At 32.6% G+C, this 27109-nt stretch overlaps 3 protein-coding genes across 3 annotated transcripts; 2 read left to right on the forward strand and 1 right to left on the reverse strand.

Annotated features, from left to right (window-relative positions):
- Nucleotides 1-8687: 8687 nt before the first annotated feature.
- Nucleotides 8688-11237, forward strand: LOC8275808 (protein EXPRESSION OF TERPENOIDS 1). Its single transcript, XM_002510425.3, has 2 exons — nucleotides 8688-10124; nucleotides 10600-11237. The coding sequence occupies exons 1-2, from the start codon at nucleotides 9554-9556 to the stop codon at nucleotides 10962-10964; spliced, it is 936 nt and encodes a 311-aa protein (XP_002510471.1). The 5' UTR covers nucleotides 8688-9553; the 3' UTR covers nucleotides 10965-11237.
- A 5368-nt stretch (nucleotides 11238-16605) lies between these two features.
- LOC8275807 (V-type proton ATPase subunit a2) lies at nucleotides 16606-23655 on the forward strand. The gene is made up of 18 exons (XM_002510424.4): nucleotides 16606-17171; nucleotides 17548-17592; nucleotides 17761-17883; nucleotides 17968-18075; nucleotides 18175-18285; nucleotides 18379-18552; nucleotides 18642-18779; nucleotides 19318-19425; nucleotides 19637-19744; nucleotides 19843-19991; nucleotides 20591-20744; nucleotides 20839-20999; nucleotides 21085-21291; nucleotides 21642-21825; nucleotides 21918-22001; nucleotides 22113-22306; nucleotides 22642-22701; nucleotides 22910-23655. The coding sequence occupies exons 1-18, from the start codon at nucleotides 17052-17054 to the stop codon at nucleotides 23112-23114; spliced, it is 2433 nt and encodes an 810-aa protein (XP_002510470.1). The 5' UTR covers nucleotides 16606-17051; the 3' UTR covers nucleotides 23115-23655.
- Nucleotides 23656-24218: 563 nt separating this feature from the next.
- On the reverse strand, nucleotides 24219-26071 carry LOC8275806 (probable cysteine protease RD19C). Its single transcript, XM_002510423.4, has 4 exons — nucleotides 25536-26071; nucleotides 25249-25368; nucleotides 24809-25055; nucleotides 24219-24722 (listed from the first exon to the last, which is right to left on the reverse strand). The coding sequence occupies exons 1-4, from the start codon at nucleotides 25989-25991 to the stop codon at nucleotides 24445-24447; spliced, it is 1101 nt and encodes a 366-aa protein (XP_002510469.1). The 5' UTR covers nucleotides 25992-26071; the 3' UTR covers nucleotides 24219-24444.
- Nucleotides 26072-27109: the final 1038 nt, after the last annotated feature.

Raw genomic sequence — 27109 nt, forward strand, 5'->3', positions numbered from 1 at the left:
AGCCGATCGAGGGATTTTAACCAAACAAAATAATGGTGTCAACTGTTGTCTTTTTCTTTTCTCCTCCAAGGAAATTGTAACATCATTTGCTTTTTCTTCTTTTCTTCTTTCAGGTTGGGAGACCTTTCAGAAGAAAATTAACACTTTGTTTGGGAGGCGAGAGCTTTTCTTTTTGGAGACATCCAGTATCCGGACATAGTATAAGTCGTGAGGCTGATAGCAAAAGGCTTCGAGCTTCTGTATGAGAAGAGGTACTCTTCTTTCTTCTTCTTCTTCTTCTTCTTTCTTCTTCTCTTGTAAGTTAATTCTTTTAGGCTTGTCAAAAGTGTGAGTAGGCACGTGACAGTGAGTCCTGTAACCTTTCTTGAGACATTATGTCCATTTAACGGCCAATACACCAATAATATGCTTAAAGGGAAACCTATTTCTCTCTATAAAATCAGTCTACTGAACTATATGCTCATCATGTCGCTCACATGCAAGGCCAGTGCAGCCCCACCCTAAGTTCTATTTGGACCCACTCTAGCGAAAACGGTTGGGACCACACACATATATATATATGTATCACAAGTTTTTGTTAATTATTTGAGACAGATACTACGTATTTTTGTGACATGTGAGTGTATTTTCCTACAATTGGTTTGTGGCCAGGGTTAAAAGATTATGGATACTAACTTATATAAAGAAACTATACTACGTAGGACTTGATAAATATACTTGTCTAGGGTTGATTGATTGATTGATTCTAAAGGGCTGGTTTTGCTTTTAAGATAGGTTCACCTAATTTTGCATATGGGAGCGATCTCCCTTGTCTCTCCACGTTTGTTCTTCATGAGTTGAGCCAAGTGGGGTTCACTTGCGATAATTCTCTTGATAATTCTTGCAATTATGAGCCTACGAGTGTTTTGTATAAACAAACAATATATACAAAGTGCTAATATTGTCTTTATTGCTATAATATTTAAATTTTGAATTATATATATATATATATATGTGTGTGTGTGTAGAGAGAGAGAGAGAGAGAGAGTTCGGTTCTTGTACCCATATACCCATATATCATATGCATGTGTTCACAAGTGACAAGATGACGAATTGCTATGTCTTTGTGAAATTTGAACAAACATTTACTTTGCAGTGGCCGTGCCTAACTAGACAAAAGAACGTAACCTTAGTGCCTTAAAAGCTCATGTTGGATCTTAGATGGAAGCACCTTTGCCCTACAAAATAAATCTTTATTGGGACTTTGATTTCCAATTCCCCCCGCCATTTGGGACGAGAAATTTCGGCTTTTCACAACCTACTCTAAGTTTTATAGATAACTTAGATGGCAGTGGAAAAATGTCACACCATTAGCATGTCAACGCTGCGCATAATTACAGTCTACATTATTAGTAATTTTACGTTTCTAATTCATGTGAATGTCTATTGATCTTAAAATATGGATAAGTATATGGGATTTACTTTACATTATGATGAGCTTTAAATGTAAATAAATATTAGTATATATAATGTGGGTAATCAACTTCACATGTACTATTTTACCCATAGTAAACATTATCTTACCCTTTAGCTGTTGTTGTTTCTTTGTTTCTCTACGTAATTTTCTTACATGATTGATGTGTCGAAGATATTTGCAGCTGTGTCCTTGTTTGTCACTCTAAATATGCAACCTCCTAAGACAATTGTGTAAAGTGCCTTATCTTTTCTTTGGCTGTATTTACTTATTTCCAACTAAAATCCAATTTTATATCCATATTTATACTGCAATATCATTATGTACTACAATTGAACTCAGGCATTACTCGCCGTGATTGAAATATCTCACTAGTTGCATGATGACATTATTGTACTCAAATTGAATCCCAATATTATTTATCTTTTAATTATTATTATGCTATTTCGTTTGCATTGACCAATTGATGGTGTTTGCATGTTTTGCTTAATCTTTGGTGACAACCCAGAATAACTCTTTTATAACTCTTTTATCCAAGTATGGATGTGCACAAAAGATCAAGCTTTAACAGCACAGCAGGAAATGGAGGACTCATCCATGGAGAAATTATTCTTGATCTAGCTAATGTTCTTGAAACGTTCGGGTTATTTGAAATCCAAGACAAAGATGTTGAAACATAAAATGAATAGATCACATCCTGATTATGTGTTAACTATAAAGGGCACTAACGATTTTAAAAGCAATTATATTACTGATAACGAGACGAAAGAAGAAACCATTCAGTTTAAGATTTGCCTAGCTCTTGTATTACATTTAAGCATTCAATAATATGTATTTCAATTTTTAAATATTAAAAATATAGAACATGCGCTATTTATACACTAAATTAATAAATGAGTTAATATAGTATTTAATTTAAAATAATTAAATATGTGTTAATTATTTAATATTAAAGTATTATATATATATATATATATATATATATATATATATATATATAATGAGAAGAAATAGCAAAATTATAAATTGTTTTCGGACCGTTAGGACACTTTTAAGGTAAAGGGTGAAATGCTAGATAAAATGTTAAATAGGAGCTACATGCGTGACCCTCCCTCTTTTAACAGAAGCCATGTAGGCAGTGAAGGTGGATATATATAAATTCATGAATCTATTACATAAAGTGTGAACATGCCTCACTTCAATTAAATGTCTGGCACATGTTTACTCTAATCATTTTAAGCTATTAGTCATATAGTTTGATCATTTTCCTTTTAGAACAATCGAAATTTTGAAAAAGCCTTGCTTTAAGATTGAAAAGAGCAATACAACTTACAATATTAATAATGACAAGTTTCTTTGTGGATGAATATGATCACTGATTAAGATACCTCATCACATAATTTACACATGAAAATTGTGATTTGCATCGTAAAGATCACGATTTAAACCAATAATCTTCATACACTAATATCTTTTCTTCTTTTTTTCTTAAACTATGATAGTCCAGTCTTTGTCTTCTACATGTTACTGTGGGAAAATAAGATAATTACTTTTTATAAATGTCCTTTCTCATATTCTATTTAGATATTAACAAATCTAAATTGAAAAGTTCTATAGATTCATGAATCTTAAATTAAATTGACCGTTTCAAAATTACTTTTTAAATTTTTAAATTGATATTTTTTTTTAAAAATTTCTTAAGACTTTAGTTTTATTTATTTAACCATTTTAGAGAATAGTGAATTATTATAATTCTTTTATTCCAAAATTACTTCTATTAATAAATTGTTAGTTTTAAAAACAGTAAATTTTTTATTAGAATTCATAAATTATGAAATTGCTTAATCCGAATAATATCTGTACAAAGAATGATATATATTTTTAAATATTTCTATTTAAATAATAAAATAGCTAATTTTATAATTATTATATATTGTATATGTAATATCTAAAAAGAAGTAAATAGTGATGAGTATAGAATATGGGAAATGAATGGAGGATGCAGGAAGAGAGAAGTTGAGGGTGAATTCAGGAAAACATGGCTCTCCATTGAAAAGAAATATGATGCGAGTATAAATGCACAGACAAAGAACAAGAAAGAGTAAAAAGAGGAAGAGTCAACCGTATGAAAGAAAAGCACAAGGCTCGAGAGTGAAAGACAGGGACACAATTATTGAGACTCCCACACATCACTCACTCACTTCACTCCATTACTCCCTCTCTCTCTCTCTCTCTCTCTCTCTCTCTCTCTCTTAATCTTTTTATCATAATTACTAGTAATCCCCACAGACCCAAAAACAAAAACAAAAAAAACTTAGATTTTACTTTTCACAGCCGAAAATAAGAAAAAGGCAGAAAAAGAAAAGAAGAATAAAGATTTGGAATTTTTCTTTTTTCTTTTCTTTTCACTTTATAGCCGAGGAGAAAGGTAAATAAGTTTCTTGCTTTCACTAAATTTGAGAATGGCTAGTTTAATTATAGCTATCCTAATACGTTTGTTTAGTTTTTCCATTTTTCTTTCCATCCAATCATTATAATTGTAATCCAAACTTCTTCCCTTTTCCTTGTCATTTCTTATGTTTTTATCACACCCATCCTTCACTTGTTTTGTATCTTCCACAAACTCTTTTCTTTCTCTTGTCGATTGTTATTGAGGCGTGAACCCAAGTTTCTTAGCTAAACGATAACTAATTCTCTACATGTTTAAATGTTCATGCCATTTTTCTTTCCATCCAATCACTATAATCTTAGTAAGAGTTTATCACTAATATACTCAATGTAAGCCCACTATTAATATTTACCTCTATCAACTTTTACTAAGAAATTCTAAATTTGCAACTAAAATTGAAATAGGGGTTTGCAATGAAAAGAAAACAATACCGAAGGAAAAAGTAATTTGGCTGAGTTGTAAGAAAAAGAAATAAAATCCAAGGATTTCAGTTGATTATAATTTTACCGCCAGTTGGCACTTTGGTCCAATGCTAATAAAGCAACTCTAGAGACAATATTTAGTCACATCATAGCTCCATATGGTCATTTTTATGACCATGCATGGTCAAAAGGATGAAATGGGTTCTAGTTGGAATTTGAATTTCCTTTCCAAATAGTTCCTATTGTGACGAGTTAGTGCAAACTAAGCAAGTTTAATTAACTAAGCTAATAACCCTCTAAGCTTTTTTTTTTTTTTCTCAGGCTGAAGATAATAATATATACACACATACATATGTTGAAATAAAAGCTTTCAGCACAGAATTCATCGTACCTCGAGAGGTGAATTTAATGATTTCCCCGTAACAAAAGAAGTAATTCATTCTTGTAGCTTAGGCTCCTACCACAAATCATGGGCAACGAATTAATAATCAGAATTAAGGAGCTGAGGCAGCTCTTTGCCGGGGATTACTAAAACAATCATATCAGTTAAATCAGTCACTTGAAAATTAGATAAAAGGTGATTAGTGTGCTTGCCAATTTAGTCAATTGCTTTTTTAAAAATAAAATAAAAGGAAGACTTGCTTTGCCTCGGGCCCCTAATTACCCCAAAACTGCAACTTTTCAACGTCTTTTATATGGTTGTCTAATTGTCTTCTAATTTGTTGTCTTAAATTATTTATAAAAGGATTAAGGCCCTTGATAATCGATTGGGCAAATTATTATTATTTCATTTTTCTTTTTGCAATTGCATGTTACTGTCAACGGCTGAGTGTATGTACGGTGGGGACTAGTAACGCCGCCGGCAGTCCGTACCAATTGAATAATATTTGATTAGTGAAATCCAATTATTAGAGGCTACTAATAATCTGCGGTTCACGTGATTGTTTGATAAAAACAAAAATAAAGAAAGAAAGCTTCTCGTTTTGCACTGTGCTATTGTAATGAGGATGATTTTGTGGGGATGGGGATAATGTAGTAAAAGCATCTTCAATATAAACTAAATTTTTTATCTATTTAATAAAATAAAAATCTAAAACTCTTTTTAACGACATATGTTAAAATTTTTTATTTTAAAAAGTTAGTAATATAAACTGTTACTTTTAGCATTATTTTTTTTTATACAGAGAGTCAAATTTTACTTTTTATTATATATTTAATAAATACACTACAAAATTTTATATATTTAATTTAATTAATATTTTTTATTTTTATTTTTAATTAGTAAAAAATAAAAAAAAATAAAAATTAAAACTACTAATACTATAAAAATTAAAATAAGATAAAAATTAAAATATAAAGAATCTATTAGACTAAAATAAAATATTTTAATATTTTTTAAAATATAATTTATTATAGAAATTGTGTTCTTTAAACATTAGAGATACTCTAAGACTCTCTTTATCTTTTAAATATAAAGTAAATAATGAATTTGGCTCTCTGTATTTTGAAATCCAAATTCACTATTTATACTTATTATAATTAATATATTACAAATTTCATATTTATTACTTTTTAGCTCTTTTCTTTAAAAGATATATTTTTTTAACTATTAAAATTATTAATACCTTTTAGATAAAATAAAATAAAATAAAAACAAAAAAACATAGGACTTAAAAGAAATTATAATTAAAATATTTTTATTAAATAAAAAACACCATTAGAATACAATATAATTTTGGTGTTGATCAAATTAATAAGAAATTTTCATTAGAATTCTCGCAGCTACTTATATCAAACTGGAATGCACCAATAGAAAAATCAAATTGAAAAAGAAAATATATGTACTAATAGTCAATTGAAATTAAATGAAAAGGGATTTGAATTTATTGTTATCTTTCATTGATCAAACGTTGAATTTTTGGGAGCAAATGTTAAGCATTCGCGCCACTAATTTATTGCACTGCGTGAAATTGTTATTGCACATCCGGAGAAATACTAATATATATATTAATTTTTAGATTTAATTTTTATATTCATATTTAATTCTGATATATAAATATTTAATTTTGATATATGTATTTATTATTAAAATTTAAATTTATATGTAATTTTATAAATTTTTATAAAATTATTAATTAATAATTCATATTTCTAATTAAACACTAACTATAATCTTAAAAAATATTAACTATTTAATATTATATTAATTAATAAATTAATATCTTATTTAAATAATAATTTAATTTTAAAAATAACATCTTAAATTATAATCTTAATATTGTATTTTATAATAAATTAATATTTTAATTATATGATAAGTTTTACTATAGAAATTAATATCAATTGTATTGGTATTATTATTTTACATATATTAAAATTAATTAATAAATAATTCTTATATTATTAAATTAATAAAAAATAAAAAAATATTTAAAAATAAATTAATTTTTTATTATTTTTTAAAATATTATAAATTAATATTAAATTTAGAAAATCTTATTAAATTATGTCTACTGATTTGATTTTATAATTAAAATAATAATAACGGTCATACAATATTTAGATAAATGACTAGTTTGTATAAAATATTAATAATAGACTTAGTTCTTATAGTTTATTTTTGTATATAATTAATATTCTTATTGGTCTTATTAAAATGTCTGAAAATCCAACTTGATAAAGGAGGTTGAAGTAATTAAAAAGTCCATCTCCAAAACCAAGTAAATGTGTGATTGAATATTGTTGACAGTATATTTTAGTGAGTGAGAAATAATAATGTTTTTAGTTAGAAAATGAATGCTAAGGATGATTCTCTAGCCACTATACTCTAATTATTACATCTCAAAAAAAGAAAAAAAAAATAAAGGACTCTAATTATTACAAACATTTCTTTTGAAAAGGAAAAATTATGAAGTTGAAGCATTAGCATTTCATTTTTTACTCCTGCAATCAATTATGATTTAGGATTTTTTTTTTTTTATGTATAATAAATATACAGAAGCTCTAAAATATTGATAATTAAGTATACAAACAAAAGTATGAAATGATTGAAGTTTTTTTTAAAAAAAAATAGAAAAGAACTAATAAGGTTTGAATTATAATGCTAATTCAAAAATAATTTTATTTTATTATCTGATAAATCACTAATTCAAGCAATTAAAGTTAATAATACGAGGACTAAATGTGGTGTGGGCAACTTTGAAATGAGGAAAATGAATTTCAAATTTTACAGCGATATATTATCAAAAGAGATAAATGGTACATTTCAATACCATTTTAGAAAGCTCGAGTACAATGAACATATATAGGTAATAACCTTTTTAAACAAGAATTTAGAATTGATTATTCTCAAGGAAAAAAGAAAAGAAATACTAAAATTATACAGACACAGAATGTATTGATTATTATTGAAGCTTTTTTCGACTTGTCCTAAACCTGGGTCACACTTCCAAATCAAAGGTGTTGTTGACCTACGAACAATACCCTTATTTTAAATTTTAAAATTTAAAAAATATTTAAATAATTTGTTAACAAAATGGTTCACGAGTCAATCCAAAAATGATTACTCGAAGGAAGAGAGGTTTCAAATGCATCCCTAGAATTTAACTGTAAGATCTCTAGAAAAACTAAAACAAACAGTAGCGTGCTGATCCCTGTAGCACCGCAGAGTAGAGAAATAAGATTTTAAACAATTAGTGACAGAAATAAGAGACGGCTGTCATAGGGAGAGAGGTTTCAAATGGGATAAATTGTTTGGGGAAGGAAAAATTAAATCGATAAACATGATAGTAAATTCATAGATACATGTTAACTTCGGATATATATATTTATCATTCCAGCTGGATCATTTTAAATCATTTTGTAATGTTACACTTACTGTAGTTAAATTATTCAAAAGTATCTAAATTTTAAGTTTATCTATCTAATAATTACATGTATTAATATTATCGTATTAAATTAATTTATATATGTTGATAATTATCTAATACTTTATTATAATATGATTGTTTGTTTTCTGCTTATTTTGGAATAAAAATATCAATATAATATACAAACTGTTAAATTATTTTAAAATCATATGCGAATTATGTAATGTAAAACAATATTCTTTTCTATTACAGACTTTTTCCTTTTAAATGTTAAATGCTCAGCTCCTATCTGAAAGAATCCCTTAAGTAAACTTAATATTACTATTTCATTAATAAATCAAAATAATTATATATATTTTTATTATCAATAACTACTCATTAATTTTACTTTTGAATAATATAAATTAAGCCTATCAAAAAACTATTTTCATCTAATTATTCGTTTTTGCGTAAATACTGAGTAGTCAACTCTAAGCAAAAAATGCAAAGCGGGTTTTCCGGTGTAAGGACGAATAAGGAAAAGCTGACGCGTTGCCACGTGCATCCTTCATATACCATAGGATAATGTTTGAACGGCTGAGATTTAGACTATCTTTGATTAGATTCATTGAAACTGGAAGAGAACTGTAGAGAAGTGCCCAGAGAGAGATTTTGTTGTTATCTTTTCTATTTCTTTTTTATTTTTTATTTTTTTATTTCTTTTCCCTTCTGTCATTCTTTTTCTTGATTAAAAAGATTTTGGTTTTGTTTTCTCTGTCTGTCTAAAGAAGAAGCTGTAATAAGCAGCGTAAGCAAGTAATTGATGAGAGAGAGCGAGAGAAAGTAGGTTTGTCTTAAATGAGGTGAGTGTAGCAGAGTGGGGGGGTGCAGTTACCATGGCGGCGTTGCAGAGGTCTAATTCCGTGCCATTATTGCTTTAAACAACGCAAAGAGAAGCTGAAGAAAAAAGTTGGCTCTCTCTTTCTTTTCTTTGGGATTACAGTGGCTCTCTCTCTTTGAAGTCGAGGAAACCCATCTTCTCTTACCCTAAAAATTGTTTTAAGATTTTGTTGTTATAAATCAAAAGCTGCAAAAACCCAAACAGTAAGATCAAATATTTCAGACTGAGAGAGAGTCAGAAATCAGAAGAAGAAGAAAATCAAAAAGATCGAGTCATCACACAGCCAACAATCAACATTAAATTCTCACTTTAAAACCCACATCAAAAACAGCCACCAAATTTTCAACTGTCCCACTGCTGATCTTGCGGATTTCCATAGCCACTACCCACTTGCCACTTCTTAGTGGTAATTAAGATATTCTCTTCTGCTATGGATTTTTGGTTTAAATTGGGGTTTGTTGCAGTATCTAAGTGCAAGAAATGGCGGGTTGGTTCTATCTAAGTAAACAAGAAGAAGAAAAAGATCAAGAAAACAACAATAACAATCTGTTTTTGTACAGATCATCAAACGAACAGGAGATCTACAACAACAATAACAAGGGGTTTGAGATATGGCCACAATACTATCACCAACAGCAAAACATGAACAGCTACTCCTCGTTTGGAGTGGGTCCTAGTCGAAGAAGTTTCTCTGATGAATCATCAAGATCAGGGTTTACGGTGATGAGGCAAAGTGGATTAGGTGGAGGTATGAACTGTCAAGATTGTGGAAATCAAGCGAAAAAAGATTGTGCTCACTTGAGATGTAGAACTTGTTGTAAAAGCCGAGGGTTTCTGTGCCAAACTCACGTTAAGAGCACTTGGGTCCCTGCTGCTAAAAGGCGAGAGAGGCAACAACAGCTATCTGCTTTGCAGCAGCAGCAGCAACAACACCAACACCAACAAAATCAAGAACAAAACCAGTTTCGAGGAGAGAATCCTAAAAGGCAGAGAGAGAATCAAGGTGGTGTTCCCTCTCTTGCTTGCACTCGTTTAGCCACTACCACGTCAGGTAAAGTTGTAGTTTACAATACAAACAAAAGTATAATACAAAGATTTTTGATGTTCTTCTTTTCACGAGTGAAGAACCCAACAAAGTAATAAATAAATACTAAAAATGAAATCTTTGAAAGGAATTTTCAAGAAACTGTATTGCCAGGTTAAAAAGTTTGTATTTTTGCATATTCAAAATGATGAGATCTTGAAGAATTTCAATCTTTCCCAGTACCCCATCTGCGAAGGCCGTATCATTTGCGTGTTTTAGCATCAAGTCCACCTCTCCCTCCATAGTCAGCCACCCACCACATGCTCTCTTTTCTTTTCTCTTTCCCTCTTTTTTTTGTTCCATTACTGTTTCTTAGTAAAAATGACGAAAAAAAAATGTCATCCTCATCAAGTAGTAGGAATAATTCTTTTCTTTTCTAATTTTTACATGCTATAATTGATTCTTCAAAACTAACTCTCGTCAATTTTTGAGACAAACTTAGGGTTGGAAGTGAGTCATTTTCCACCAGAAGTGAATTCCCCAGCAGTATTTCGTTGCGTTAGAGTGAGCCCAATGGAAGATACAGATGAACAATATGCATATCAAACGGCTGTTAATATTGGAGGCCATGTTTTCAAGGGAATTCTTTATGATCAAGGCGTTGATGTTCGTTACACCAGTGGAGGAGAGAGCTCCTCAGGAGGAGCACAGCAACTGAATCTCATAACAGCAGCTGCTACAACTGCAACACTAACAGCAACAGCAAACCCGACTCATCCTGGAGCTTTGCTCGATCCATCTCTATATCCAGCTTCATTCAATGCTTATATTGCTGGTACGCAATTCTTCCCACCACCAAGGTCTTAGCTAGGCCTTGTAGTGTGTCTGCATTATTGTTATTCTTCTTAACAAGGAAAAGGAAAAAAAAAACTTTCATTTGTCAACAACTAGTAGTCTATAATTTGTTGGTCTTCTGTTATTGTTAATTGTGGTTCTTGTAGTATTAAACATGCATCACCCAATGAAGTAGAAGAGAGCATAGGAATTAGAAAAAATGTAGTAGTAGTAGTAGTGCTGTCTTTGGACTCTGGGTGTTGGATTTTGTTTCAAATTTCAATTCAGATTTCCATTTTTTTCTTATATCTTTTATTTTTGATCTTATCGATGATCCGTTTTATGTTTTCGTTTTGAGTGTAGTGTGTGGAGCTAGCTAGCATGTGGATGCGTGCTATCTGCTATGTGCTTTATTTCTTCCTATCAATTTTTTTTCTTTAGAAAAAACTGAGAAAATTCGAATATATATTACTTTATGAGATTTTTCTTTAAATGTTGATACTGAATTCTGCTTTCTGGTTGGTGTTGAACTCGAAGCCGCTTTTTCCCGTTTATCAGTTTGCTTGCCTGCTTAAAATGGGAAGAAATAGGTTTCGTGTTTGATTAACCAAAGAAATTAAATCCTTCTTTTATAAAATACTCTTCTTTCATAAACAATGGAGATATTAGTGAAGAAAAGAAAGAAAGAAAAAAGAAGAAAAACAGACGGCCACCTTATAAGCCTTCCTTTCATTGACAAATGGCATCGAGTTTAGCATTCCAATCTCAAAAGTGAAACAAAAAAACAACATACTCTCTCTCTCTTTCTCGGTTAATACACATACTTATATATAACTGGCTACAAGAATTGACGGGCATGAATGTGACCCAGTGGTGGAGTGGAAATTAGAAACTGTTGCCTTTTATCTCAGAATGCTTAATGCCCTCTGCGAGTATGTGCATGTGATCGATGCATGTTACATGTAGATTATTACCATTACTATGGGGTAAGCTACGTATGATTAAATAGGGATTAGTGTTAGCTTCCATAGATTACTAGATTTGGTACATTGGAATAAAACAGAAAGGCCTTGAATTTTCCCTACTTCTGTAGGATCTGACTCATTACATGTGCTCTCATTTTCTATGGATTACGACTCTTGAACTCGAGATTATTGCACAGCCGATTTACAATAAAATTTTGTGAAAGGAGTTAATATTCAACCTCCTTATACATATATATATAAAGGCATCGAAGAAGTTCAAAAGGGTCACGTTTGGCTCTTATGAGAAGAAGGTTAGGCAAAGCGTAGCTCCTAGCAAAGGAATTTAAGTGCGCGGTTTTGTTTCTTGTCGGAAAAAATTGTGAAAATTTAGCTCGAGTTTTAGACATCCTTGTATAGTTATTTTATCAAGAAAGCTGCCACTATAAATCTAGAACATAGATGGAGAAGGAAACAATCTCTTTCTTTTAGCATCCATAAATAATAAAACTCTGAGAACTCCTCATAATTAGGGTTAAACTACTAGCCCCTATCTCCAACTATATATATATATATATATATACATATCTTGAGTATTTTAATCTTGGCCAAAAAAAAGACACATGATTTAAATGTATAATTACTTTATACGCTTTATTCATTAATAATATAATATAGTTAAGAAATTCTCATTAAGAGTTAGACATTTAATCATCCATGATTGGCAATAACGATTTGAATAAAATTCAAGATGGGCGCTCGGAATACATATACATTATGGAGTATGTTGCTAAACTTCCATTGTGGCTGTTACTATAAGTTAGTGTAATTAATCAAAGTTCCCAGCAGCTCCTACAACTTGAATGTTGAATGAGTATGTGTGCAAGTCAAATGTTTAGCTGCTTTTTGTTTGATATGGCTTTTATATCACAATCTCGAGAATTTTTAGTGATAACTAGCTAGTATATATGTTCATTTGCATGCTTGCCAGATGGGCTTGAAGTGGCAAACGTATTCCATTATTATTATTATTATTAATCTTTTTTGGTGTTACGTTTTCCATTTCCATTTTTAATTGAAGTTGCATGTGTGCTTGACTTTCATTAATGAAACAATGAGTGATACAATGACTAAGAGATCACATCATTGTATCATCATCTTTTGCATTGCATATACGGCATATGAGCTTACAGTAAGTTGCTTGTCTTTCACAATTATCCCGTCCGTGCATCTCTCAGTGGTAGTTTGTAAGGTTCTGCATGCTGCTTCCTTTTCAATCGTACTGTCCACAGTTTAATTAATTACTTTCGTTTTAAGCTTTTTTGTTTTTTTTTGCTAAAACACCATATATATATATATATATATATATATATATATAGGGAGTAGTCGTACCACCAATATGCATGGGCACTTGAACACACTGGAAAAGAAACTTTTTTTTTTTTTTAAAATTTCTGTTTTGTCTATTAGTGCATTTAATGACTGTCGGGATTAAAAATAAGATACATATTGAATTAATGTTCATGTTATAAATTTTTCCGTCGATCGACCGGCAATAGCGTGATCCTTCCTTAATTTGTTATACTGTGGTTGCTTTCTCATAGAATATTTCATTCTCTTCATTGCTGTTTTTCTTAAATAAAAAAGAAAAAAGAGTGTACATTAGATGTTTCAATTCTCAATTCCACAGGGTGATGATCTTAATTAGTAAATCAAGATCATATTCTCTCACATAACAAACCATTCGAAAATCATATTCCACTTTATGTCTGTAGGCTGTGAGCGAGCTATTTGTGCGCACAGGTTTATATAATACTAGAGATTTGGTTACACAAACGGTTGTATTTATAGTTCATACTGACTAAACGTTCTACGCTTGATCATCAATTGGGTTGTATCATTGTTCTTTATCTGCCATTATCAAACTATGGTAAACACGAGTTGGTTTGGGTATCAAATGGATGCAAATGTAGAAAATGAAATTAATAGACTTTCCTACCTTTTGTTTCTTATCATTTGGATACTGTTATTTTTCACATGACTATAAAGATTAGAGGAGAAAAAGTGAGGCAAAAAAGAGGCATAGAAGTTGAAAAGGGGAGTGGGAGTTGAGAGATAAAAAGCTTGTTTTGTTGATTGGTTTTTACATGGTTGTTTGGTAAAATGGGCATTAATAATAATAATATATATTGGATGCATTTTAGTAAATAAAAGGTAAAGAAAAGAATTATTGGACTCTGTGTGTCTTGTCTTCGTCAACATGAAATTGACTTGAAGGGATCTCAACTTAGATGCATACAGAGAATGTGGATGCATAATTCATGATTGACAAGACCACTCTATTTTACATATACATACCCTCAAAAATATATAAGAGAAGGAAGAGGGTCTTCCTCTTCTTGCCACGTACCTTACTTTTCCAAATCTTTCATTTCACGAGTTCTTTTTAGATAAGTAAAAAATAAGAAATCGAGATGCATTATGTGCCATTTATAATCTTCAAGTAAATAAATCTTCTCAAATAAGATTTTCTTTTTTATTACTTTGAATGAATTAAACTCGCGTAAATACATGAGTATTATTACTCTTTTTGTTTGGTTAATTTGGATATAATAAGGCAATGATTATAGGAGGTGATTATTTCCATTTTATAGCTTAATCCTTAATAGCTTCGAAAGTAAATATTATGTAGGCTCCGGTCTGGACTAAATATTTCAACCTTTGAGTTTGAAAGAAAAATCATTGTTTGGATGTCATTTGGATTTGAATAAAATCCATAGACAGATTTACAAATTAAAGTGATAAATTTCAAACAACTTCAACATCAGATTTAATCCAATCTTTTTTATTTTTTCTGTTTCCTTTTGGAATCATATTCTTCAAACTAATTATGTGAATAGTATTTGAAATTTTAATTCTTAAATTCGGATTCATAGCGTTATAGATTTAGTCTCATGGTAGGTGCGGATTTTAATTTGAATAAAATGTAATATTTAAATATATTTCTCTCATTTTGTAACTCAAAAAAAATAAAAAATAATAAAAAAAATTCATAATTCTAAATAGCATTGACATTGTGATTAAACCGATAATAAAAAAAGTCTCTCCTACTCAACAATAAAATTGCTTGCTGTATAACTTTATACTATTGTTTGGAATTTGGGTAAAGTTAGATATAATCATTAAACCAATCAGATGATACTTTATTTATTTGGGTTATTACAAGATGATGCTTTTGTTTTTCTTCTTCCTAATAACAAAGAAAATTAATCTCCAAATATATGAGATGAGTATTTAAAATGCAAGATACACAGAGATGAGGCTTAGAATTGCTTATGGGGTAAGAAAAAGGAAAGGAAAATTTGGTGTGCAAGAATTATCTAAAATTGAATAATACTAGTTTGGATGATTAGTCAAAGCGCAGAAAACCGTCTAAAGATAGTATTAGCGAAAGATTGGGATTGGAAAAGATTTAGACTCTTCCATTTAATTTTTCCATCTTGGCTTCTAGAGAATATATATAAATAGTTATGTACGCACATTCAGAAGAAGATCTAGGTCTTTACGCATATATAGGGTAGTGTAGGTTATGGAATGTTTAGCATGAATAGGGGGGCCAGCAAGAGCATGCGTATTATAACCCCCCACTGGAATTTATATCTTCTTCTTGGATCTGAGCTCTATATATATACACACTCAATGTGGTCCCTCTATATTAGCACCTCCATTTCACAGCTTTTCTGTTGCAGCCAAGCAAAAACTCAGCAGCTAGCAATTGCAATTTGCATGCATGGCCTGCCCTTCTTTCTCTCTCTTTTCTATGTCTGTCCTTCTATTAATTTTAGTTAATAATATTATTAATTCTTTTTTTAGTGAAAAAGGTAATGGCATTATCCATTAAACTGACATGTGGTACTGAAAAGTATATAGATGAAAACCCCAGTGTATGGTTGAATAAAATTTCAATAGCAATTATTATATATGTCTGTCTGTTTCTTATTAGAACAGTGAGTGAAGGTCGACTGATACATGGATCGCTGTAGAGGTTCTGCTCTGCCTATACCCAACAATAGGGCTCAGGAATTTTCGACAGTTTAGGGTTTATCCACTTTCTGCATTCATTATTTTTAATGAACTCAAGGAAACCAAAACTGCCACCAGCTTAAATTCAACTCCTGCAATTCTATATTGTTTTATAGCTTTAGCTTAGCTAACCGACCTGCTTTAAAGGCTCCCCCTTCCTTAGTTCCTTATTTGAGAATACTGAGAAACGTCGGCCGGTCGTATAAATACATGAAAGATACAAGTTATTTCTATATATGGATCGCACACACATACATAAATAGTTTTGACCTAAATTGCATTAACTAAGTACAAAATCATTAGCGTTTTCTTCGTAATTTTCTTTGCCACTTTGGTAAGTTTGTTTTATTTTCTTTAGCATTTTAGTTCCCACTACCTATTAATATCAGTATTTTCTTTAATGATTTTGAAAGCATGTTGATTATAAGCAAATAATAATAATAATCATTTGGTAATATGACATATAACTATATATTACAAGCCCATAAATATATACTAAAATTAACTCAAAATTATAAAAATGTATACATTCTTTTATTTTATTATAAACTCAAAAAACGTCGTTAGATTTCTGTTATAACACTGGTATATCATGTCAAATAAAATTATAGAATTCAAAAAGGGGAAAAGCGTAAAAGCACTTGATAATTTTTTTTTTTTTTTTTATTTAATATCGTTCCCTTAATATTTGCATACTTCGATGCATTGAATAGAATTTCCAATAACGACAGGGTTGACAAGAGAGAGGAATGGCTTCTGATTCCTTCTGTTATGTACAGTACAGTAACTGGCCCAAATACGGAGCAGAAGAAAAAGCCCAATTGGCCAGCTAAGTACGACGTCGTCTTTCGTGTTTTAGAAATTCCATTTTGTCAGTGTGAGAACGACAGTGAAACAATAACGCGGGTTCGTATGCTTAACGTGCACATAACATAACAACCATAAAAACCGAACTGGACTATTCCTTGTCGGTGCCTGAGAATTCATCGTCCGGTGTGTTCCCTCTATTCAAATTTTATACGTGTACAAGGCTCGCATTGTATCCAATCCATCGATCTACAGAAGTTGATGAAAAATGATGATGGATCTCCTACGGTCAGAGCCAATGCAATTGGTACAACTGATTATCCCTATAGAATCAGCTCATCGCTCAATCTCATATCTCGGTGACCTTGGCCTCTTCCAATTCAAAGATGTGAGCATATTTTTTCTCTTTTCTTTCTCTCTCTCTCTCTCTCTCTGAAATGTTGATAATTCTTGATCATAATTCCTTTTCCGATTTCAATATTATTTCAATATGATTTCTTATTTATTATTGTATATGATAATTTAATACTCGGATCTTAAATTGATCTTAGCAAGCACATTTTGATTCAAAATGCTGCTATTCGATGATATTTCAATTTGATACAATGTAATAAAATAATAATTTACAACTCAAATTTATTAATTTTCTTTTGCTTTTTATTGGATTAGCATGTATTTTCAAATTATACGAGATTTGAGTCCGTAAATTTTGAGAACAAAATCTCAAAATATTAATGTATTTTACATGTCTTGCTATGTCGCAGCTAAATGCTGAGAAGAGTCCATTCCAGCGGACGTATGCTACTCAGGTGCGTTTTGTACTCTACAATTTGGAAAAATGAACTTAATTCTACCTTTTCTTTTAAAGTGAATCTATTCATTAGATTGCCATTATATTATTAGCACTGCCAGATGCAAGTAATTATAATGATAAAACCGTCAGTAGATCATAATTCCTTTTCTATTTTGATTTGTAGATTAAGAGATGTGCAGAAATGGCTCGAAAGCTACGATTCTTTAGGGAAAACATGACAAAGACTAGCTTGCTGCCATCAACAAGGTCCGCCAGAGGCATTGATATTAATTTGGACAACTTGGAGGTATCACCAATTCTCAGGCTCTTTTTTCTTGGGAAGTTGCCGATGATACTTGATTGAAGTGACTTTGCTCTTGGTAATGATCAGGTTAAACTTGCTGAACTCGAAGCTGAGCTGATAGAAATAAACTCAAATAACGAAAAGTTAGAGCGTACATACAATGAATTACTAGAATATAAGCTTGTTCTGCAGAAGGTATGGCTTGCTGTTGCTGAGGCCTTTGATTTATAGACTGCTAGGAGCACATTTCTAGCATAGCTGCTACATTTTCTTTTTGTTCCAATCTCATTTTAGGCTGGCGAGCTTTTCCATTCAGCTCAAAAGAGTGGTGCAGTTCAGCAAAGAGAACTTGATGTACATAATAATGGTGAAGGATCCATTGACAGTCCATTATTGTTAGAGCAAGTACAACTTTTTAGCCTTTTCTGCTCTTCTCTATAGTAGCTGGAAAATTTGTTATTTCTGCAAAATGATGCTTTGTAATTCAATTTTGAGTAGGAAATGGTAACAGATCCATCAAAGCAAGTTAAGCTGGGTTATATCAGTGGCCTTGTACCAAGAGAAAAGTCAATTGCTTTTGAAAGGATTTTGTTCCGTGCAACTAGAGGCAATGTGTTTTTGAAGCAATCTGTGGTTGAAAATTCTGTTGTTGATCCTGTATCTGGAGAGAAGGTTAATGTCTGCAAGTTATTTGATGTAAATTTAATTACAGAGCTGGAGTAACCTTTCATTTGAGAAATTTATATGGTATGAATTTGCAGGTTGAGAAAAATGTATTTGTTGTTTTCTATTCCGGTGAAAGAGCAAAAAACAAAATTCTTAAAATATGTGAAGCTTTTGGAGCAAATCGTTATCCATTCAACGAGGACCTGAGCAAGCAATATCAGATGATGACAGAGGTACACTACTGTGCCTTCTTTTGAGTATCTTACTGCTCCTGCATAGGGAATGAGAAACTTGGAATACCGCATCTTGACTTATATTGTAATTTTTTCCCCTTTGAAATTGCGCTGTCTGTTAATAAATGTGAGTTGGTTCAAGAGGCTTCTCAGCGACCAGGATCTTTTCCCTCTGTATTTAATCTTATTAACTTTCAGTAGATTGGAAATTAGCAGAAGTTGTATCAGAGTCTTATTGCAAATTATTTATGTCTACCTATCTTTGGTCCATAGTACCTACAAAATAACAACATTTTCCAACTTTAGAAGTGCATGCAGCATCAATGGGAACTCTTTGAAATGGTGAATTCCTTTGGAAGGAAATCACTGCAGAATGAAATTCAAAAATTTTGGTTTCAATTTCTTCCGTCCAAATGCAAGGGTGTCACTTTATGTTACATGTTCTAGTAACTTTTTTTCCTTTTTATCTATTGTTTGATTGTGCACTCGTCATTACTTCACTCTCTGATGTAAATTTGTTAATTTCACCCATTTCTAGGTGTCTGGACGACTTACAGAGCTAAAGACCACCATAGATGCTGGTTCAGCTCACAGAAGCAATTTGTTACAGACAATTGGGTTTGAATTAGAGCAGTGGAATCTTCTGGTTTGTTCGACTGTTTTTATTTAATACTTATGAGTCATTTGCATGTTGTTTTTCGAATTAGTGCACTATGGAACTGTTAGTGTATGTTTTTATTTAGGATTAATCAGTGCCGAGTTCTGTTATAGGTATACCGTGGAGTAAAATATATTTTTAATTTCTTTTTTTATGGTTCTTATTAACATACCAAATTTTATTTCACTGATTTATGTAGGTGAAGAAGGAAAAATCCATTTACCACACTCTGAACATGCTTAGCATGGATGTGACAAAGAAGTGTGTTGTTGCTGAAGGTTGGTGTCCTGTTTTTGCTTCGGATCAGGTGTGTTCATTTGATTTTTATGCTGCATAATTTGTTAAGTATATTCCACTATGGTTTATGGTTGACCGTCTATTTGTCTTATGCTGGTTTCTGGGCAGATCCGAAACACATTGCGACAGGCAACTGTAGACAGCAACTCACAAATTGGAGCTATATTCCAGGTTTTGCAAACAAAGGAATCACCACCAACCTATTTTCTCACAAACAAATTTACATCTGCCTTCCAAGAAATTGTAGATGCGTACGGGTAATTTTCTTCCATGCAGATTACACCTCAGTTCCCATTTCTGATGTAAATTTTGGTAGGAGAAACAATCGTTCGAACAATAATCTAGTCATGCATGTTTTTAATCATGTTGCAGAGATGTTTTGATGCATAAGAATTATGTTCAATGAAAAGCCTGCCAATAGCCAAGTTATATATTTTTTGGCACCGACTGAATTTACATTTTGTACTAGTTGTAGTTATTCGCCATGTAGTATTACTGAAGACAGGAAGTAGGAACTATGGCTGTTAAAGACAGTTGGACGAGTGGCCTACCTTCTCTACTTGGGAAGAAACTATGGTGGTTATTTATATGATCTATTGGTAATAGGCTATTTTGAGTTTCTAATGTAAAGTTAGAACAACAGTGTTGATTGATTTTATCTGTTATTGTATTATGTTGAACCAATTCGGTTGTTGCTCAAGCTGTTCTTAACTTTTAAATTTGAGTTGGGCTTGGTTTCCTGTTGCTCATCTTTCCAGCATCATGAGGGCATAAGTAAAAATCGGATTAGTTATTTGACAATTGCTGAATGCAATCATTTTCCAAGGATTTTAACCAACAAAAATAATTGTTCCAGGATTGCCAAGTACCAGGAAGCGAATCCTGGTGTATATACAATAATCACTTTCCCTTTCCTTTTTGCCGTGATGTTTGGTGATTGGGGCCATGGTATTTGCTTGCTTTTGGCAACATTATACTTCATTACTAGGGAAAAGAAATTGTCCAGTCAGGTAATTGTTGTTTAGCTTCTTGATAGCTCACTGCAAGGGTTTTCTTTCTCTTATTTTATGTGTGCTTCATCTAACCTGATATTGCAATCAACAGAAGCTTGGAGACATCATGGAAATGACATTCGGCGGCCGTTATGTTATTATGATGATGGCAATTTTTTCAATCTATACTGGATTGATATACAATGAATTCTTCTCAGTGCCCTTTGAACTATTTGGTCCTTCTGCATATGCCTGCCGTGACCAATCATGCAGGTATTAGACCACTGTGATAAACTTTATGCATAGGCACATAACCCATATTCCCTCTGTCAGTTGATTCACTCAATTTGCATTGCAGGGATGCTTATACTGCTGGTTTAATTAAGGTGCGTGCCACTTATCCATTTGGTGTTGATCCCAAGTGGCATGGTACCCGGAGTGAGTTACCATTTCTTAACTCGTTAAAGATGAAGATGTCAATTCTTTTAGGAGTGGCCCAAATGAATCTTGGGATTGTCATGAGCTACTTCAATGCAAAGTTCTTTGGAGATAATTTAAATGTCCGGTGAGCTATGTTACTATATTTGATTTGCTGCTTGCAAGCATAACATGGTTTTTTACAGAATGCATTTAGTGTGACGGTTAGCAAAATGGAGGTTGCATACTTGACTCCTCTTTTCAGTCCATCAGAAACAGCTACTCTAGTTTTTGAGGAAACTAATCTTAATATCCATGCATCTTTAACTGCTCTTAACACTTCTGTCTTATTGAAAATGGATGGGTGGCATAGTGGCATGGATTTTTCAGATCCTTATTTGTATTGTTTGTTTATCTTACAAATTATTGGTTTAACTTAAGAAGGGTGTGTTTTCTGCATATTCAGATAACTCATGTATGATGATTGTATTGCTTTAGGTACCAATTTGTTCCCCAGATGATTTTCTTGAACAGCTTATTTGGCTATCTTTCACTTCTCATAATTGTGAAATGGTGCACCGGCTCACAAGCTGATCTGTACCATGTGATGATATACATGTTTTTGAGTCCTATTGATGATTTAGGTGACAATCAGCTTTTTGTTGGCCAGAAATTCCTTCAGGTTTGATTTATACGATTTGCTTGTGAAAAAATTTTCCTAGCTTTATTAGAAAGAGATATTGGTTCTTAATGTGTCCCACATTTTCTTGCCAGATTTTGTTACTGATATTAGCCCTTGTTGCTGCGCCATGGATGCTATTTCCAAAGCCTTTATTATTGAAGAAACAGCATGAGGAAGTATGCTAAAAGTTTCTATTTATGAATGGATTTATGTTGCAAAATTTGATTAACTACAAACCTGTATCAAAATTTTGTTAACCTCTTGCATTCGTAAATGCAACTTGTCAGAGGCACCAAGGTCAATCCTATGCATTGCTTGAAAGCACTGAAGACCCTCTTGAAATGGAGCCTCATTCTGATTCTCATAAACATGAGGAATTTGAGTTCAGCGAGGTCTTTGTTCACCAACTTATACATACAATAGAGTTTGTGCTTGGAGCAGTATCTAATACAGCATCCTATCTACGTCTCTGGGCACTCAGGTTGATCCTTCACGGCTTAATATCTTGTTCAATCTGAACTGGCACCTCTAGAGCATCATTTTGGTTCATCATTAGAACCTAATTGTGGTAACTTGTGGAATTATGTTTGCTTAGATGGTTAAGATTTTTCTTTAATGGCCTTTAGACTAGCTGTCAATTAAAAACAATATATGAGCATGCATTTAATTGTGGTAGAGTTTGGAAACTGTTTCATTGGATAGTTGAGATCTCATTCTTAGAGGCTGTTAGGATGCATCTTTGGTGTTCAAATAAGCATGCTGTACATTGTTAATCTTCAGCAGGTCCCAATTTGATTTATTTTTGGTGATTTTCAGTTTGGCCCATTCAGAGTTATCAAGTGTATTCTATGACAAGGTTCTACTTCTAGCCTGGGGGTAAGTTCATGCAATATTATTTTATATCTTGGAGTACATGAGTTTTGTCCATGTTTTACTTGTATTTTATATCTTGGATTGCATGAGTTTTATCCATGTTTTGCTTCTATTTTATATCTTGGATTGCATGAGTTTTGTCCATGTTTTGCTTGTACTTTATATCTTGGATTGCATGAGTTTTATACCGGGTGTTCTTTAATCACTGCAGGTTCAACAATATTGTTATTCTTATCATTGGCATAGTTGTTTTTGTATGTGCGACTGTCGGTGTGCTTCTCGTGATGGAAACTTTAAGTGCATTCCTACATGCCTTACGGCTTCACTGGGTAGAGTTCCAGAACAAGTTTTATGAGGGAGATGGGTACAAATTTCACCCATTTTCATTTGTTTTACTTGGTGACGAGGATGAATGATTATTGAGAGCATGGGTAAAGGCTAAAAGAAAGGAAACATAATTTGATCATGTATAGCATTTATAGAAGTATAGGAGAGTTACAATTCTTGAAATTGGAATAAAGGGTACACGGAAGTTAATGAATTAGTGCCTCTCAAGTGGAAGAAAAGGCTATTGCAATACCGCGCCTCCTGTTGCTTCTTCTTTGTGATTTCTGAGATAAGAACTTCGCAGGTCTGGCAGCCAATATTGTGTATATTGGTTTTGAATTGAAAGAGCAACTAGAAAACGGACATAGATGCTAGTTTTATTGGCATGCCAATCAGTAGCTGCAGTATCTGAAATTTGGGTCTGCAAACGAGGCGCCTTCTAGAATTGTCAGGTTCTTTGTCAGTATATTGACTGTATCATTCATTAGTGATTCTTAGGTAATACAAGCTCCTTGAGCAAATATTTTCAGTGTAAAGCAGAAAAAAGATTTCTGCAGTGTGATCGTGTAGGATATCCTGTCTAAACGGGGAGTTTGAATTATAACACTCAAGAGCTTTCAAAACTTTAAATTTTAGCATGCAAGACAAGTAGCCTTTAGAATTTTAGCATTTCTATAACGTAAGGCCATATAAATTAGGGTAGCCGCTGAAACGGCGTATTCTCGGCATAGGTTTTCCTGCTGAGGCGTAAGCCAATTTTGGAGTGACAGGTTCTTACAAATTTTTATCTGTCGATGTTAGAACTTTGGCATCTAGATAGCATTTCTTTCTTAGTGGCCTGTACAAAAGAGTAAAGAACCTATGTCTCCTGATTCAGTAGAAGAGATGGTCACTCTCCTAGTTAAGCATGTGCAAGAATTTCGAGTCTGGAATTGGTAACACTAGGATCGCTTAGTAAGTAAAATGCTTTGGTTTTGAATTAACTTCTGCCATTGTCTTTCGTATTGAATTAAGCAGAGTAAAATAACGAGCTCAATACAATCATGGGAATAAAGCAACCAGCTTAGACAAAATAGCTGTGCGCTGTTCCCCTAGATGCTTCCAAGAAAATAATCCTAATTGGTATGAAAATTGTATGAATATAGATAAAAGCTTGCTAAAACTATATGGTAATAGCATTATTAACACATGCATTTTAACAAAGATTTAAGTATTGTTGGTAGCCATAAGCATATACAAACCCTTAAATAGACAGTCCTGATAAGACATTACAAATGACGCCTAGATCAGATCATAAAATTTTCTGCAACATGTCCATAGTAGCTTACACATTTCTAAGCAAAGATAAAGATACTATAGCAATACACACCACCACAGTTGACATATATTTACAGAAGCTCAATTGCCAAATGCAATCATTTATCGAGCGGTGGTGTGAATGGCAGCAACAGTTGAAACCATTGCGTCCACTCCGCAGACATTGCGACCCCTACAGATTTTGTAATAGCCGTTCTCACCCCAATTTTCTCCCCACGAGTTCTTGATAATCCAGAAAGGCTTGTCCTTCAATCGGACAGGAGCATAACCTGCAGATCCATACCCCACAAGAACCACCCCATGATCCTGACGCTTTGAGCAAATGTATGGACAGGATACTCCTCCTATGTATGTCTGCATAAAAACTGCATTGATACCCACTGCACCATAGAAAAGCAGCCAAGAGAAGAAGTTAAATAGGTACAATCCTAAGAAACAGTAGTAAATGAGATGAAAATGCAACTACCTGCAAGTGGACCATTCTGCACCAAATTTGCAGCAATTTGATCTTCATCAACAGAAACGACGCTGAAGTTATTAACAGATGCAGCAATTTTTGCCCTTTCGAACTTGCAAGGCCCGCGATCACTCCCAGTGTAAGGATAGTCCTCCTCTCGTTCTAGTCCACCAGCCTTGAGAATGTACTCAAATGCATTGGTCATCAACCCACCATTACACCCTGAATCACATGCTCCGTATTCTGTTGGATCGCACTGCACAGAGTATTAGAACTTTGTTATGATTAATGAAAACCATAAAAAAGACATACAATAGCCAATTCTTTGCCAAAACATCACATTAATCAAGTTACCAAAGCACCAGTATACATAAAGACAGTGACGTGGAAATGATTAATTAGTGATTTTAAATTGACTTTTTAAGGAGAAGAGGTGATTTAATTCAAACCTCATGGTCACAATCCACAAGCTGCTGTTCACTCAAGCTCACCAGCTCACCCGTCGCTAAAAAGTGAGCTCCTTCTAGAGCACCAGCGGCACTAAACGACCAGCACGATCCACATGATCCCTGTACATACGTTAAAATTACCCAGACATCACAACTATTATAGCTAGAATTAGAAAAGCGACGAATTTGTAAAATTTCATAGCAAATTGGGATTTCGTTGTTAAAATTTTTATATCTAGTGAGGGTATTGCTCGTTTACCACATAATATCTAGTCACACAAACATACCTGGTTCTTAACATTAGTAACGGCGCCGTGGTCACGCCAATCAAAATCCTCGGGAATACCGTCAGTCGGAAGTATCGGCGCTTCGTGAGCATCTGCAGGAAGACGAAGCTTCTTCAAGCCGAGATACTGACGGCGAAACTCGCGTGGCGTTAAGTCTGAGAACTTGGTAACTCCATGTACCGCTGAAGGATCCATCAGCTGGTGCTTTTGCGCTCGTCGGAGATTAGCTTTGAAAACTTTGAATCGGTAATCGTGCTCCTCCTGAGTTGCATAGTTCTTCCCGAATTTAGCCTTGAAAGCAGTGAAGTGATGCTGGGCGCTCAGGAGATAATCCTCTACGTCCGGAACCACTTGCCTAATGAGAGGATCATCGAGCTCATCGGAGGTAGCGGTGAACAGGATGGAAGAGGATAGGAAGGCGAAAACGATGAGAGAAAGGAAGCAAGAGCGCTCCATTGTTGGTGAGAAATATGTGGAGCAGTGAGATATCTGGAGACGTATAAATAGTAGTTCCTAAAATATTGGTAGTTGAGTGGACTGGTTCCTTGATTAGCTACTATGATCGCGACACGTATTATGCTTTATACTAGCTGACTGGGTTCAGCTGCAACTTGATGAGCTACAAAACAAAATTTAAAGCATTAAATTAATTCTATCAAACAGAACGACCAATGTTAGAGCGTGCACTCTTTATCTCCAGCCCTGCTGCTGCTTCGTTTACACTTTTCTTTGCTTCTATTTGTGATTTTTATTTTATTGAGAAATTTATTGCCCCTTTGTCCATTATTACTATAAAACTTTGTATAATTTAAATTATTTTTTTTATTTAAAATATATTTATATGTATATTTAACTAAGACTGAATTAAATCCATATAATTTATTGACTATATGTCATATATTAGATATAAAACTTTGTTAGTTTCTTAATTAATATACTAAATTAATAGTTTTGTTAATTGGTGATTTCTCTGAATGGAGTCATTGCTTAGATCACAAAATTGATTTCTCAAATTATAGTAAAATTTAATTTTGAAATAGGTGTTTGGTTGATAAGGACTTAAATCACATTTTTCTTCCCAAAGTCGTTTTCAATCGCTTTGTTGCTTGCCTATCTCTCATCTCGTCCACACCTTTCATTGTTGTCATTTTATCAGTTCTTCCCAATTGGCCTATCAATTTATGCTCACAGGCCACAGCTAGATTCATTAATTTGCAAGACTTCAAAGAAATTGCTATCGTGATGCAACACTCTTTAATATGCAATAATTGTGGACATTCTTATAACAAAAATCTTTGTTAAACCGATAATTTGGCATTACTCAATTAGTTTAATATTTTTATAATATAGTATTTTAACAATTATCTAATCCAGACAAGATGAAAATATTGTTTTCCAATATGAAATTAGAATACAACTGAAGGCTATAGTTTTAGTAATCTTAAGAATATCAATGTAAATGAAGATTTGATTGTAGATGATACAAATGAAAATTATCCGTACATGTAGTAGTAATATCAGCTCTAGTTATAGCAATATTCAGCATTTTCAGTGTCAAAAATATTTAAAATTTC

This window comes from Ricinus communis, chromosome 2 (assembly GCF_019578655.1).
Source record: "Ricinus communis isolate WT05 ecotype wild-type chromosome 2, ASM1957865v1, whole genome shotgun sequence".
NCBI classification, from domain to species: Eukaryota; Viridiplantae; Streptophyta; class Magnoliopsida; order Malpighiales; family Euphorbiaceae; genus Ricinus; species Ricinus communis.